This window comes from Melanostigma gelatinosum, assembly GCF_949748355.1.
Source record: "Melanostigma gelatinosum genome assembly, chromosome: 7".
NCBI classification, from domain to species: domain Eukaryota; kingdom Metazoa; phylum Chordata; class Actinopteri; order Perciformes; family Zoarcidae; genus Melanostigma; species Melanostigma gelatinosum.
The window spans coordinates 21,977,793-21,994,167 of NC_136640.1; the positions used below are offsets into that span (position 1 = coordinate 21,977,793).

Consider the following 16,375-nt stretch of genomic DNA (forward strand, 5'->3'; position numbering starts at 1 on the left):
GAACAGGGTTACATGTCTAGCTATTCCTAATTGTGCCGTATTCATGTAACATCGACTTGCAGTAATTACCAGCGTGTAAAGTGACTTGTGAGTCAGACGCTGTAACATACAAAACACGATTAAACCTGCAAAGCGTGGAGTTTTATGAAATGCCAAAAGTGCCTGAAAAAGTCAGACGTTCAATGTCATATTATCGACTCAGAGTGTTATTAACCCACACATGTTCATTAAACAAGTAGGGAATCTTTTCCATCACGATTCAAACTCCAAGCGTCTCTTTTTACCAAATGATTGTGCGCATCAACCCGAGGCCTGTTCAGCCAGAATAGCAAACGCGTGGTGTCTTTTACTAATTAAATGTATTTATAGCGCGGCGTCACAAACACCTCTGTTCCACTCTTGTCTTGCCGCGATGTGAGTGTTAAAGGGATTAAAAGGGAGTTTACGACTATTAAAAGTCATTTCATGGTCGTGAATTCTTGCCACTCTGAAAATTAAAGCAGGATATTGTAATATGTTGCCGTATTTTTTACAGTTCGGTGGCAGTGATACAAGGTGCCTGGCTCTTGTGAGCGAGAGTGTGCCCCTGTAATAATAATCCTATTTTAATCTGCCTCCTGAGGTTCTGTGTCCTGGATTATGAAATATGAAGGACGCTGCTGGGATATAGTGAATGAGTTTAAGGAGACATAACACTATGCATAGAGCCGTTATTAGAGTCACAATCTAATCTTTATAGAATTAAGAAAAACAATATAATCTACTTTTACTTTATTATTGCTCCATAAAGGCGTGAGATCATTCTTATTATTTTTTAGTGGCATAGGTGGCATTTCTTGTAAAATAAAAAAGCTACAGTGATACATTCATGAAACAAATTCATATTGTCTATGATTGGCTTCAAAGATGCAACAAAATAAACATTTTCTTTTTTTACATCAGATTTTTCAGCGACTGACTTCAGTTCGTCCGTTTTAAAAGCAAACTCTTGTTAAACAGGCATTTAGCTGAAACAGCCCTTCAAAGAGGAAGGAATGAGGAACCGAGTGCGAGGCGGTGCTATTCTTTAGTTGACCTGCAGCATGTTGACATCATCGCCATGGTAACAAAGGCACGTCTGTTGCAGAATGGGAGGGATTTATTCTTACACACACACACACACTTAAATCTCTGCTGAGGAACATCTGACATGACGCTTCCACATCTGTTATTGTGTGTGATTCTGCATCGACGGGCGGGTCAGTGGCTCTCCCTGAGAGAGACAGAGGGAGGAAGACAGCGGCTGTGGGCTGTGAGGTTGAGTCTGTGAGGTTGAATCTGTGAGGTTGAGTCTGTGAGGTTGAATCTGTGAGGTTGAGTCTGTGAGGTTTGAGTCTGAGGTTTGAGTCTGTGAGGTTGAATCTGTGAGGTTGAGTCTGTGAGGTTGAGTCTGTGAGGTTGAGTCTGTGAGGTTGAGTCTGTGAGGTTGAATCTGTGAGGTTGAGTCTGTGAGGTTGAGTCTGTGAGTCTGTGAGGTTTGAGTCTGTGAGGTTGAGTCTGTGAGGTTTGAGTCTGTGAGGTTGAGTCTGTGAGGTTGAGTCTGTGAGGTTGAGTCTGTGAGGTTGAGTCTGTGAGGTTGAATCTGTGAGGTTGAATCTGTGAGGTTGAATCTGTGAGGTTTGAGTCTGTGAGGTTTGAGTCTGTGAGGTTGAGTCTGTGAGGTTGAGTCTGTGAGGTTTGAGTCTGTGAGGTTGAGTCTGTGAGGTTTGAGTCTGTGAGGTTGAGTCTGTGAGGTTTGAGTCTGTGAGGTTTGAGTCTGTGAGGTTGAGTCTGTGAGGTTGAATCTGTGAGGTTGAGTCTGTGAGGTTTGAGTCTGAGGTTTGAGTCTGTGAGGTTGAATCTGTGAGGTTGAGTCTGTGAGGTTGAGTCTGTGAGGTTGAGTCTGTGAGGTTGAGTCTGTGAGGTTGAATCTGTGAGGTTGAGTCTGTGAGGTTGAGTCTGTGAGTCTGTGAGGTTTGAGTCTGTGAGGTTGAGTCTGTGAGGTTGAATCTGTGAGGTTGAATCTGTGAGGTTGAATCTGTGAGGTTTGAGTCTGTGAGGTTTGAGTCTGTGAGGTTGAGTCTGTGAGGTTGAGTCTGTGAGGTTTGAGTCTGTGAGGTTGAGTCTGTGAGGTTGAATCTGTGAGGTTGAGTCTGTGAGGTTTGAGTCTGTGAGGTTGAGTCTGTGAGGTTGAGTCTGTGAGGTTTGAGTCTGTGAGGTTGAGTCTGTGAGGTTGAATCTGTGAGGTTGAATCTGTGAGGTTGAGTCTGTGAGGTTTGAGTCTGTGAGGTTGAGTCTGTGAGGTTGAGTCTGTGAGGTTGAGTCTGTGAGGTTGAGTCTGTGTGGTTGAGTCTGTGAGGTTGAGTCTGTGAGGTTTGAGTCTGTGTGGTTGAGTCTGTGAGGTTGAGTCTGTGAGGTTTGAGTCTGTGTGGTTGAGTCTGTGAGGTTGAGTCTGTGAGGTTGAGTCTGTGAGGTTGAATCTGTGAGGTTGAATCTGTGAGGTTGAATCTGTGAGGTTTGAGTCTGTGAGGTTTGAGTCTGTGAGGTTGAGTCTGTGAGGTTGAGTCTGTGAGGTTTGAGTCTGTGAGGTTGAGTCTGTGAGGTTGAATCTGTGAGGTTGAGTCTGTGAGGTTTGAGTCTGTGAGGTTGAGTCTGTGAGGTTGAGTCTGTGAGGTTTGAGTCTGTGAGGTTGAGTCTGTGAGGTTGAATCTGTGAGGTTGAGTCTGTGAGGTTTGAGTCTGTGAGGTTGAGTCTGTGAGGTTGAGTCTGTGAGGTTGAGTCTGTGAGGTTGAGTCTGTGTGGTTGAGTCTGTGAGGTTGAGTCTGTGAGGTTTGAGTCTGTGTGGTTGAGTCTGTGAGGTTGAGTCTGTGAGGTTTGAGTCTGTGTGGTTGAGTCTGTGAGGTTGAGTCTGTGAACCAGACCAAAACTCTCAATTCACATGCAAATACAACAGAGAGCCACTGAAGGTTTTTTTTTAGCTTTACCTCCAACTGACATCAAGATTAATCTGTATTGTTTTACTTTTCAGACACAAATATGTTTCCAATCATAGTCAATGGAAGTCCGTGTGAGGAGGAGGACAAGTCAAACAAACACTGAAAACCAAAGTCAACGTTGACTCATTTGTCGTGGATTTGAGATATTGAAATTTAATTATGATACTTAATTGCAAAATGCAGATGAATGGAATTTCGTTGTGCTGCTGAAAGCACTGAAGAAATGTAATAATGCAGTTTAATTGCATGGGAAAGTAACTTTGTAGAAGACAGGGTTGTGCGGGATGACGTCCCGCCAAAACTGCCTTGATGTCACACCTCCTCGTTTGTTTTTAATAAGTCAGATGGATCAGCTGTGAAAGTGACCTACGAGGAAGAAATGGGTACAGACGTCTGACTCTGTGCTCGTCTGCTTCGTGTTTTCTTTGTGTGGGCTTTTCTGCACGTGTTAATAAATGTGTGTGTGTGTGTGTTTGTGTGTCGTGGCGGGCATGTGCTTTTATGCGCCTTAGCGAGGCGTCGCATACGCAAGCGTCGGTCAAATCTGATTAGCTTTGATAAAAAAAGCAACGGGCAGCGTTTTTTCACCAGCCACCCCCTCTCCCTCACGCCGAGGCGGTTGACGAGGACCAGATTCCTCACGGCCCCGAGACGCCGAAATTAGATCACACCGATCTGGAGAGAGCGTTTAGAGGCTCGCACAAATGGATGAGCGGCGAGGAAAGAAAAGGGAAGAGATACCGTTAATTATCAGATTGTGGGAGTAATTAGTTGTCATGGATATCAGTCATCGTCCGATGTGATTGGACGGATTTAGGCAGCTTGGCGGAGCTTCGGATGGTCGGTTGAGAGGGAGAAAAATGATTCTGCTGCGGCATCTGTTTTGTCGTTGACCAAAATTGTCTTAAACTCAAGAAACGGCAGGCATGAGGGCAAAGGTTCAAACAAACTAATGATGCACACTGTAGCGTTTAGTATTATGCTTCTTTTTCAGCTTTATTTGAAGTTAAAACCAACATGAACTGCAGTGGCTCTCCCTCTGACTTCCTGTTTCCTGTTTTCTGCTGCAGAGGAAGGCGAGTACTTCCTGAAGGTTTTGATTCCCAGCTATGCGGCGGGCTCCATTATCGGCAAGGGAGGTCAGACCATCGTCCAGCTGCAGAAAGAGACCGGAGCCACCATCAAACTGTCCAAATCCAAAGACTTCTACCCAGGTAAGACCCCTGAACCACCGCTGCTGCTGCTCCGCATCATGGATGGATGGATGGATGGAGAGATGAAGGGCTGGTGAAAAAAGAGTGAAACTTCATCCGTAGATACTTTGACACTGTTAATTCACTCACTCACTTCATTCTAACACATAAAACGGAATTTATACGACTAAAACAGACAATCACAAAACACAAAGGTACAATAAAAGGAATCATTTGAATGCAATAACACTTTTTATCTGCCTATTTTTCCTAAACATGGTGAACATTTTGTATTTGGCCAAAATAACAAAATTTGCCATCAAATATCAAAGTACCGCCGCATGAAATACAAAACTTTTTTGTTAACAGTGTTAAAGTGTAATCAGAAGGAGTTTTGCTTCATCAGCAGAACAATATATTTGAATGGTGACAGGATGGATGGACGGGGTCATCGGTGGATGAATGAGAAACAATGAAAATAGACCATGAACAGCGATGAACAGGAAAATGAATGGATGGATGGATCAGTCTTTCATAATGTTAAAACACACATGCGCTGATATACAAACACACGCACACACACACACACACATAACGGTAACAGGAGTTCTTTCTGCTGAGTGAGATCTCAGTGAGTTTCCTTCACATCAGAACTGTAGACCTCCTGCTTGTTGTTCTGCGCCGACAACGGGAGCCTCATTTCAACGGCATGAGATAAATTCATGGATTCATAAAGGCTACGTTGTCCCCGTGTGTGAGTGTGTACTTGTACATCTATCTTTGTGAGGACTTTTGGAAAGTGAGGCCATTTTGGCCGGTCCTCACTATTTCAAAGACCTTTTAGGGATTCGACTTGGTTTTAACGTTTGGGTTAGAGTTAGGTTCAGTTTAGGGTTATTGTAAGGGTAAGGGGCATGGGCAGTGGGGACCAAACCTTTTTATTTGGAGAACAATGTCATGAATCACAGGCCAAACAACAGTAAATGTGTCGTTTTTTCACCAAGTTACACTGCACGAAAATCTGTGTTTCTACATCAGAAAACCACGTGTCATAGAAAATGACTTTCCTATCATAACAACAGGAAACAGGTTAATGTTTGACATTACAGTCGTTTACTGGCGTGCCCACATCTTACTGAATGTAACAAATTTCAAACTCACCCACTTAAAATATGATATGTGTAAATCTGTAAAAAGTAAAGTTTAAACAGGTAGAAATGGACAAATATTGGTTTCTGTTCATGGTCTAAGCGCCCACTTAATTATTATGATTATTGATAATCATTATTCGTATACGTAAGATGTAAATCTATAAGTCTAATATTAAGATGTAACAAACAGAACAAGCAGAAATGGTAAAATATTGGTTTCTGTGTCAAGAGGTTGAGACGACGATAACTCAACTAAATGTAGTCGACACCTAGTGTTTAAACTATGATGTGCAGTGTACATACAGTGCAATGTATTATAAATATGCTCAGGCCATATTCTTGTTCATTTAAAAAAAATAAATCTCCACGGGTCATTTACAAATAATCAGCAGGCCCGAGGGCCATAGTTTGTCCACCCCTGGACTAGGTAATGCTTTATGTCAATGAGTGTTCTCACAAAGATAGAAGTACACGGATGTGTGTGTGTGTGTGTGTGTGTGTGTGTGTGTGTGTGTGTGTGTGTGTGTGTGTGTGTGTGTGTGTGTGTGTGTGTGTGTGTGTGTGTGGCCCTAAGTTTGTGTTAACAGAGGTTGTAAGTCCTCAGGGACAGAGGGGCCTTGACTGGGCTCACCATGCACCCCCAACACACTCTCTCACACACACACACACACACACACACACACACACACACACACACACACACACACACACACACACACACACACACAGTACAACAGATCAGGATTACAGGATCAGAGGTGAAATTGTATTTGTTTAAAGTCTTAATCATGCCCTGGTTTGACATGTGACTGGGGCTGAGATATGTGTGTGTGTGTGTGTGTGTGTGTGTGTGTGTGTGTGTGTCATCCTGCTCGAACTGTCTTGCTGGGAGTCAGGAGGTTTGGGTTTTTGTCTCTGAGCTGTTGAGGAGACGAAATGCATGTTGTTTCCAACCAAACACGTCAGAGCAAAATACATTTATATACTATGCTAAATATGTTTTAAAGGAACCTTATTTATTTTCCCTGGATCAATATATATTTTTGCAATCAACCTTACGCTTCAAGTGAGCGTTGACTTTTTCAGTTCTTCCCCAAGACCACAACCTTTTCCTCACCTCCACCAAGCGCTGAGAGTTGCCGAAACGCAACCATCATTCATTTAATTTTTTTTAAACATTCATGCTTGCGTTTGCCAGGAGGGGAATTCGTAAAGTCACTGTTGAGAGTGAAGGTTTTGCAGGTCGGATGAATTGTGTAATATAACATACACGCTTGTGTCTCGCCGCGGTTTGACTCCTTCCCTGCCTCCAGCTTGCACGACCTCAAGCCACGTAGAAAAACAATCGTGCTGGAGATGTTTTAGGGCCTTCATGTGCGTCCAGTTCAGCTGTGTGTACTCAGTCGCAGGTGGCGGAGTGATTCAGTGCGGTGACACGTATTTATACGACCCAAATCCACCACTACGATGCATACCTTTCTCTCTGATGGAATATTTTCAAGACCTCCCAGTGTTGCCGTAGCGCCTGCGGAGTCTCTGATGCAATCGCCGCCCTCGAGCCGATCACAGAACGAGGTTCCTCCGGCTCTAATGTCGAGACTTAAATACGTCTCTGAGCTGTTGTGTTGGTTTCTGTGTGAAACCAGAGCTGCTGAATAAATATTTTAATGAGGCAGGAGGACACAAAAAAGTGTTTTTTTACAATTAGCTATTTTCCATGTTTAAGGGTTATTTTTGTTACCGGCCCAAAAATGTGTTTGTGTGACGTAATGTAATGTTGGCCGGGAGTCTCGAGAGATTAAGTTCGAAAAGTAATTCCAAATTTGCTTTAGACTTCCACGGATTAAAATGCCACTTTTTGCTTTTCCTTTCTTTATTTTTGCTTTAACAGCAAAGGAAATAGAGACAAAGATTCACTTCTGCTGCATTTCTTTATACTTTAAATCAAATTAAACATTCCAAGCTTTGGGAGGACTGAAACATGGATTCCAGTATGCTGCATTCTGGAAAAAAATAAATAAAGCGCTGTGAATATTTTTCCCGTAAAGCTTCATTTCACATCTTGCCGTCCCCTTTGTTCAGCCCCGGCTGCATGCACACTCTTTCTTTCCCTTCTACTTTAACCTTGATCTCCAAGTAATGGGTTCGGTTTGTAATTCAGCTCTCACTCTTGTTGTCTTGCCGTGTTTGAATGTGTGCATCAGTTCAGTGTTGGGGTCGGCAAAACAAGCCGCCGTTGTTTGACACCGGCACACAAGACTCCTGGAAGCTCTGCCAGCTAGAACAGATGCAAGGTGCAAGAGCCTCCAAGATGCACACACACACACACACACACACACACACACACACACACACACACACACACACACACACACACACACACACACACACACTAAAAGGACAAAATGACAAATTCACTGAAAGACATTTAAAAAAAAAGTGAAACAAATGTGCATTTGTATGAGCGTATTAATCCATTGATAAATTTGCACACTTCCACTGAGGAAGTGCATGTAAATCTACAAATAAAATATTAAAGGGACAGAGACAGAAGGGGAGGAAGGGAGACAAGTGAAAGAAAGAAAGAAAAAAGAAAGAGAGGGTTGTATGGGCCTCGGTCTAGAGGGGAGGACTGAAGAAGCTGTGTGTGTGTGTGTGTGTGTGTGTGTGTGTGTGTGTGTGTGTGTGTGTGTGTGTGTGTGTGTGTGTGTGTGCACCCTTCCTGAAGGGGGCATCTGTATGCAAATGAGACATGGTTCTTCCTGGGTGACAAATCAAAAGGCCCACCTGCTGCAAGGGCCCGTGTGTGTGTGTGTGTGTGTGTGTGTGTGTGTGTGTGTTGGGAATAACAGGGCCAGTCTAACGAGAGTAGAGAGTTACTGCTGTGTCTTGGCCAAAGTGTCTCATTCCTCTCCTCTCGCTCCTCGGAAGACATTAGTCGCCCTCCTTTCCGCCTCCCCTCATAGTCCTCCCCCCTCTACTCCCCTACACACACACACACACACACACACACACACTGCCATCCCAGCTGTCGCGGAAAACCTGGCAGAGGTCATTGAAGTTTTGGGGAATTTCATCTTAACCTCTCTGGAAATAGATGACTTGAGAAAAAGATTGATCTTGTCGTTGCGAGTTTGTCATTTGGCCTAAATTTGAGCACTTTTAACTTGTTTCCCCTTTCACAATAAAACCATTTGTAAGGTTTAGTTGATGCAATCTGGTATAAGGTTTGCCCGTCTGCAGACTTTAAAGGAATAACAGTAATAACCCAGTTACGGTGATGCTGATCATTTTTTGCCAAAAGTCCCCTGGATCAAAAGTTGCATCAAGCTGAAAAAAGTGAGATCATCATTTTAAATTGAAATAAAGCACCTCTGGCTCTTATGCACAGACTCTTTATCACAAAACTCTGACAGCGTTTGGCAACGTTTTGAGCTGGATCCTGCAGATTAGATACGTTGAAAGATAAAGTTAAGATAAAAACAAAAGTCCCCTCATTTGGATTTTTACAGTTAAAATCTGAAATATATATCATTACTTTTCATAACTCCATAATTGTCCCCAGAGGGGAATTTTACTTTAGCGACGAGAGAGGACACTTCTAGGAGACAAAAACAACAACAACAACATGAGGATACAAACAGGAAACCCAACGAACAGTGGACAGAATGAAAAGCGAGGTAATGTAAACAGCTGTGAGGTAAAACCACATACAGGGGGATTCAATGAGCATAAGCACATGGGAAAGATCTAGATTCTTACATTTTAATTTGATTCATTCATATTTTGAGACTGAACAGATGCTACAAATGAGAGAATGAAAATGGAAAACTTTGGGAGAAAATGAGTGAAACTCGCATGAACCTGTCTCACCCTGTCCTCCCCTCTCAGCCTGCATTCCTCACACTATCTACTGTCCTCCCCCCATCCCTCTTGTCCTCCGTCTCCTCTGTCCTCTCACGTCCCTTTCAATTCACACGTCCTTCGATCCGGCTCCATCTCACCCATCAGTCACGTCTGCCTCCCTCTCCCCCCGTCGCATTATTCCGTCACCCCCCCCCCCCTCCCTCCCTCCCTCTGCTTCCTCTCAACCCCCTCCTTCCCTCCGTCTCTTCCCCCATCCCATCTATCTGGAGAATAGTGCAGCAGCAGCACTTAAGCCGACGACCAATTACAGTAGCAAGGAGCAGCGGTACTGGGGGGACGAGACAGGCCACCATTCATCCTCTCACACACACACACACACACACACATGCAGCGCTGTGCGACCCACCATTCACTATTATGGCACAACAGATTTATTACATACCCATACAGTACAAGGCGGTGCCGCTTCCAAATATAGCTCCTCTCTGTCTCTCCCCCTCTTTCTCTGTCTCTCTCTCTCTCGCTCTCTCTCTCTCTCGCTCTCTCTCTCTCTCTCTCTCTCTCTCTCTCTCTCTCTCTCTCTCTCTCTCTCGCTCTCTCTCTCTCTCTCTCTCTCTCTCTCCCTCCCTCCCTCCCTCTCTGTGCTGACATGGATACAAAAGGACAAAGAACAAACAAACAAAAAAAATGTTTTCATCCATCTTGGGATTAGGGCATAAAAAGCAAGTGTGTGTGTGTGTGTGTGTGTGTGTGTGTGTGTGTGTGAGAATAATGCCTCCGCAAAACATTTCCGAAGACAAAAGGAATTATTCAACACATCCGACAGTGAGACAATAAGGTGGATATCAGTCTCGTGTTTGTGCGTTAATTCCAGAGCTGATGAAGAATAAAACGCCTGCAGAAGAATCTTAAACATTCACTGCTATAGTTCTTCTTCCTTTCATGCGTGCATTTGCTCAGCAAGTAGCCAGTGAAGATGAAACTGTGACGGCTGCATCTGGTGGTTCATCGGTTCGTGAGGAGAACCAACACAGCCGCTGTCGTTCCACATAAAATATTCATTCACGACACCTGTTTTGTAATTAGAATCGACCCGCTTTCACTCCTCGCCGCCGAGATATTGACCTCCGGTCGTCCACGGTGGCAAAGCCATGAAGACAAACTTAAAGCTGGAAATGAATTAGTATTGATGCCGTCAACGTTTCCTCCTCCTGTCCTGTTGCAGTTGTTCAGCTCCAGTGTCTCACTGAGTGTGACGGCAGACAGGCGCTGAGAGTGTTGAGAGTTGTTTTGAAAGCGTTGCAGATGTTTTAGAGCAGAGAAGGAGGCACATGCTGCAGTACTGTAGACAGGTTCACATGCTGCAGTACTGTAGACAGGTTCACATGCTGCAGTACTGTAGACAGGTTCACATGCTGCAGTACTGTAGACAGGTTACACTGGAACGGGAATGTTTTTGCGGTTGATGTTGAGTCCAAAACATCTTTTGAGGATTCTTCAATCGAAGCCTCTGCTGCTCAGTCCGAGTTCATCTGTTTGCGTACATGATGCCACTCAGGTGGCATCATGTACGCAGATCGGATTCCTCTTCACCGAACAGCCCAACTACCTGTTTAAAAGCGACATTTCAATTCATCAGTATTTATTTTTTATATTACATAATTAAGACAAAAAATATTTAAAAAATCCCAACATTCAGGTAAAATTTGTACTTTTTTTAAATACAAAAAAAATAGAATTTGTTGTTGCTTTTACTTAGAAACTAATAAGCCTTATAAGTGTAGTTCTTGCTAAGCTAAAATAAACCATAATAATCATCTGACCTCACAGGGATGAAAACGTTCCCAAACATCCAAAGTGTCGGTTGTTAAATCCTTCTGAAGTCTTCATGAACTTCGGTTAAATATTCCAAATACAGAAATGCAACAAAAAGATCAAAGAGACACAACGTCCAAACACTTCAGAGAAACGTTTCCTTTTCCATGTGTGTGTGGACATTAATATCAGTATCTATTTGTGTCCGTGTAGCCTCAGAGCGGTACACATTCCTGTAGCGCTGACTTCACCAGCGCATACAGCCAACTTCAATGATCCCGATCGAACCTGAGTCTGATTGTTAAAGTCCCAGGAAAATGGAAGCGAGAGCGTCTTTAGCTTCTGTACTCTGACGTTTTTTTGTTATTGTAACTATTTTAGCAGTGTACAGTCACAAGAAGAATTTTTCTAACTTTTTGTTAGATCAGGAGGAGGACTTAAAGGGGAACTTTGTGGATATTCAACCACAGGGCGAGCAGTACTTGCATAAGAACGGCGCCACAGCAGCGACACAGAGCCGGTTGAAAGTCAAGTTCCCCTTGATTTAATAACCTCTCAGCCACATTGTTTTGAAGAAGAAAAAAAAATTTTTTGGCCCACTTATATCCAAACATGTCCGCTTTTTTAATCTAATTGAGTGGTGCGGCTAGCTAGTCGCACAAAGTCTCATTTAATCTGATATTTTTTATCAGATTAACTGATAACGAGTGCAGGAAGATTGAAATATTTGAAACTGTTTTAAAGAAAAGAAAAGATGTAAAAATACAGTTGTTTGTTGTTTTTTTACATCTTTTTGGCAAATAACAAAAGAGAAATGAACAATTAACAGACAGAGGGGAACAGGATTAAACCTGAGGGGATGTTTTTTTTCTGTCATTTCACTGGGACTCAGACTTCCTGGAGGACGAGGACCACATGTTGCGATTTGACTTCACACGACTGCAGAGAAGACGAAGACGATTTAGTTCCTCATTAGCAGCTGAGAAAACACTGAGTCACAGAAGAGACACTCTTAAGTTGTGCAGTCAGTCACACGGTAGAGGCCAAAAGTATATGGACATTCATATATTAAACCTGTATTATAATTGTCCACAAACTTTTGTTGTTCATCTCAAACGCTACCCAGAGCACTCTCTCCCTCAATCCAACCTCTTTTGCACTTTTTGCTCATTTTCTGATGTCTCTCCGTCTCCTCTGCTGTCCTCTGTCACGCCGTGACACCATTTCAGAGCTTTGTCTTTAATCCCACATCATGATTGCAGTTTTCAGCATTTAAATTCCCATCTGCGCACACACACACACACTCACACCCACACACACTCACTCACTCACTCACTCACACACACACACACACACACACACACACACACACACACACACACACACACACACACACACACAACCAGCTCACATCTGTCGCAAAAGGCAACATGACCGAACATACTAACACACACCTGCCTTACACTCACACTCACACACACACACACACACTCACACACACACACACTCACACACACACACACACACAAACACACACGCAGCCTCCCCCAGCCTTTATCAACGTGACCGATTTCAGCGCTCTAAGCTTCTTATGCAGCTCTAAGCTCTCAGACTGAAATCTGGAATATTACATATATCACACACACACACACAAACACACTCTCACTCGAGCGCACATTACAAATGCAACTATAATGAATTTCCTGTTTGTTAGCCATTTCCTCTCTTCATTAAACGACGTAGTCATTACAAATGTCTGCTGTTTATCAGTTATGACGAGCTGATTCCCACTAAATTAGATTTCTGCGATGGTTCCCGTCCTGAATTTGTCAAATCATTCTGGCAAATTGACACCAGCTGAAGTGTCTGCATTCTGTCTGAGCGCGAGCGTCAGGGCTGATCGGAGCGCAGCCAAAAGCGTGAACCCTTCACAGTGCATGTGTCATTACTTTGTTAACAACGCAATACAATTACAACATCTTGATTGTTTTTAAAAAAAATTTTATTAACCGATTAATCATGAGTTTTTGGGAGGTTTCCAATGATCAAACAGCAAATCCCCACATGTGAGAAGCTGCAGAGAGACAACGTTTGACATGTTTACTTCATGGTTACAGAAATGTTCAATCGACAAATCCATTACTCAAGTGATTGCTTCAGATCTCTAATAAACGACTGAATGAATCAGATGGGGGGTATTTTTTATTTTTTTACTAAGAGACAACTTTTTATTTTAAAGGCCAAAGGGAGTTATCTTAAAGCTACATAAATGCGTAGAATGTAGAAGAAATGAGCAAAATAAAAGGTGATGACATTTTCTTTTTACATTTATTTTGTGTGGGACGGCAGCCAGCAGGCAGACGGGCTGAGTAATGCCTCAGCACCAGTGGCTGACGGACGGAGCGTCATATCGCAGCACTCAGAGAGAGTGAGACTGCAGCTACATCACTTCCATCACCCTCACAGAGAGCAGAACTGTTGATCCACAGCGAGAGACATTTGACTGCAGCTTTTATAAAAATATAAAGCAGCTTGAGACATTTTAAAAGGGAAGTAAGCAGTCGGTCGCTGATGTTATCGGGTGTAATGAACAAGCTGTATTGTTGAATTTAGTTTTGCGATATGATATTTCATTTGATAACGAGAAACGAGAGAAACGGGAGACAAGGTGAGGGTTTCAGCTCAAAACAGGAAACTGAATGAATGACACGAAACACAAGGATGCAAATGAATGAAATAGAATAGATTCTGGTTGGGAAAAGCTACGGCAATCAGATCGGAGATGTCTTTGTTTGCTGCAGGTCAACAAGACTTTAGAGCGCTCACTTTTAATAGCCCACATTAGATGATGTGCTATACCTTTTTAGAAATAGCGAATGACAACCTTCAACCCTTCCCTCAAATAGTCACACAGTTTGGAGCGAATAAGCTCTGTCGTCGCTTCCCGCTAAAGTGCCTCTCTGAGTGTGTTTCTGTGTTCTCTGGGGGCTCCGGTGGGAGCTGAACCCTGAACCTCGACAGGGTTACCGATGTCCTTCTACACAAACTCATGCAGAATGAGCTTCTCACAGGAAAAGACTTCGGCAACAAAACTACTTGATGAGATTCAGGAAAATATCGTGAAATACTTGGTTAGGTTTAGGCAACAAAAAACGAAAGGATTCGAAACAGCAGCAACGACGACAGAAACGAAAGAAGTTGGTGATCGATGGTGTTTTTCACCTCAGTGCACTAACTCTCTCGCCATTTGCTGCCTCATGCTCAGACTTTTAATAAGGGAGTGTTGAGGGTCCCAGCGAGGCCAACCGTAAATAGAACAGCAGGAATACGGCCGGCCTGACCGCAGATCAATGCTGCACGAGAGTGTCTGTGTGTGCGTGTGTGTGTGTGAGTGTGTGTGTGTGTGTGTGTGTGTGTGTGTGTGTCCTTGGGAAGTGGTAGGATAATGCAGTCTGTCAGTGAAATACGACATGTCATAAAACCTCTCAAAGACTTTCGCTGCCACTCCCCCACACACACACACACACACACTATTGATCCCCACTGCAGGTCTGAGTGTGTGTCTTCCCTGAGATGATTCTGGACATGAGACAACCTGAATTTTATTTGTGTTGTTTCCATCTCACGCTGGTCTTCTAACACTGGTAACACTGCATTGATCAACTCAGACATGAAATCTTTTTTATCTTCTCATAAGGGACAAAAATCGTCTGGCTAGAAACAAATTCTGTGTATTTTTGTTTCGTTTTTATTGTTCCAGTTTATGTGGAATAAACAAAAGGAGAACTGAGTCGTCAACCTTGGTTGTACAAATATTCTCTGATCGACAAGGCGCCTCCGACGAAAGAATGGAAAGAAGATCGTTGGCATGCGAACATGTGTTACAAAATCAGCTTTTAACTTCAAATATTTGAAACAAAATCAAAAAGTTTCTTTTGGAAAATCAAATTGTGATAAATTGTCTTTCAACAGCGCTGAATTCTTTGTTATCCCCCAAACAGAAGCACTTCCAATCATTGCCAGATTGTAGTCTGAACATTTGTATTATTATATTATATACTATTTATCACTATTTCAGATCCTGCAAATCGATTGCATCTACAGTATTTCTTCTTCTTCTTCTAACTCCATCCATCATTGTGCCAGCTCCGCCAGCTGAGAGCTGCTGTGATGAATGGGATTCGCTTGGATTCACATCCATAAGCCTTAACCGTTGATATTAGACACACAGACGGACCGGTGGTGTCCGCAGGGCTCAGCCCACAGACGAACAGGAAGTCGTCAGTTTTCGTGAAGACAGAACGCACCTGAACAAAAGAGAATGGAATTGCTTCTTATCTTGCCCTCGTGAGACGAACAAAGCTCGTCCTTCGCTGCCCGACATTGATTTTCCTGTGTTCCTGTGATTTTTGCTCATATATAAGCGGGAGGAGTAGGAAAGAAAACCCTTCCCCAGGCAGCAAGTGAGAGCGAGTCATAAAGAGATTCCACCTGCCACTCACGGGCATCATGGCGCCCTGCAGCCGCTCAAACTGCATGGTCATTGTGAAGGGCCGGCCATATTCCCGCCGCTCTTGACTGCAGCAGCGCCCACCGAGGGCCCCGGACTCGTCAGGACTCACCGCTCACGGGCTGCCGGACTCCTGTTTGAAGCTGTCACAATGCGTTCGGCTGCCATTTCACTCGCTCCACGTCCAGGTTCAAATGTGGAAAAGTCATTTCCTGACAGCTAATCTGCACCGTTTCTTTCCACGAGCACAGTTTCAATATTTCGATTATCAGATGATTTAGACAATACTTTATCACTGATATTACATACTGATGGGTTTGACAATAATTAGAGTAAAGACAATCTGATTTCAGTTCATCATTTATTTGTATTTATTTGATGCAGCAGATCATTTTTTCCACACTGTGCAGGTCAGAGGTCACCAGACACAATGACCTGGATGTTACAAACAAAGGAAAAATGGCACATGCACTGATTGGCCTCTAATCAGTTTTTCTGCACACACTGTACATTTTCACTTTTGTCAATGTACCCGTGGTTTGTGATGTTTCCCGCCTTTTCTTGAATCCATTCTTATTTCTGTCACAGTTCTTTTTAAGTCCTGTAACAAGCCAGTTTTCCCACAAAGGTCATTAATGATTCATCTGACTGAATGAATGCAACACCAATAAGGACTATAGGTCCAATGCACGCCGCGCAAATATGAATAAAAAACAAATGTTAGAAGAAAACGAAGAGGTTCAGTCAACACAACCAAAGCGCTGCTGATAATGCAGCCGATGCTTTTGTTCCTGCGTGTGTCTGCACCGGTCCAGCTGTGCAAGT

General features: G+C 43.3%; 1 protein-coding gene across 3 annotated transcripts in view; it reads left to right on the forward strand.

Moving 5' to 3' along the window:
- nova2 (NOVA alternative splicing regulator 2) overlaps positions 1 to 16,375 on the forward strand; it is a gene marked incomplete at both ends in the record, with an annotated part of 65,128 nt that overhangs the window by 10,253 nt on the left and 38,500 nt on the right. For 2 of the 3 annotated variants that reach the window (XM_079272624.1, XM_079272626.1), the window contains one exon: positions 4,085 to 4,228. In XM_079272624.1, the coding sequence (XP_079128750.1) occupies positions 4,085 to 4,228 (144 nt within the window). Of the gene's footprint in view, positions 1 to 4,042; positions 4,229 to 16,375 lie in introns of all 3 variants that reach the window. The other variant, XM_079272625.1, reaches the window with a different exon arrangement.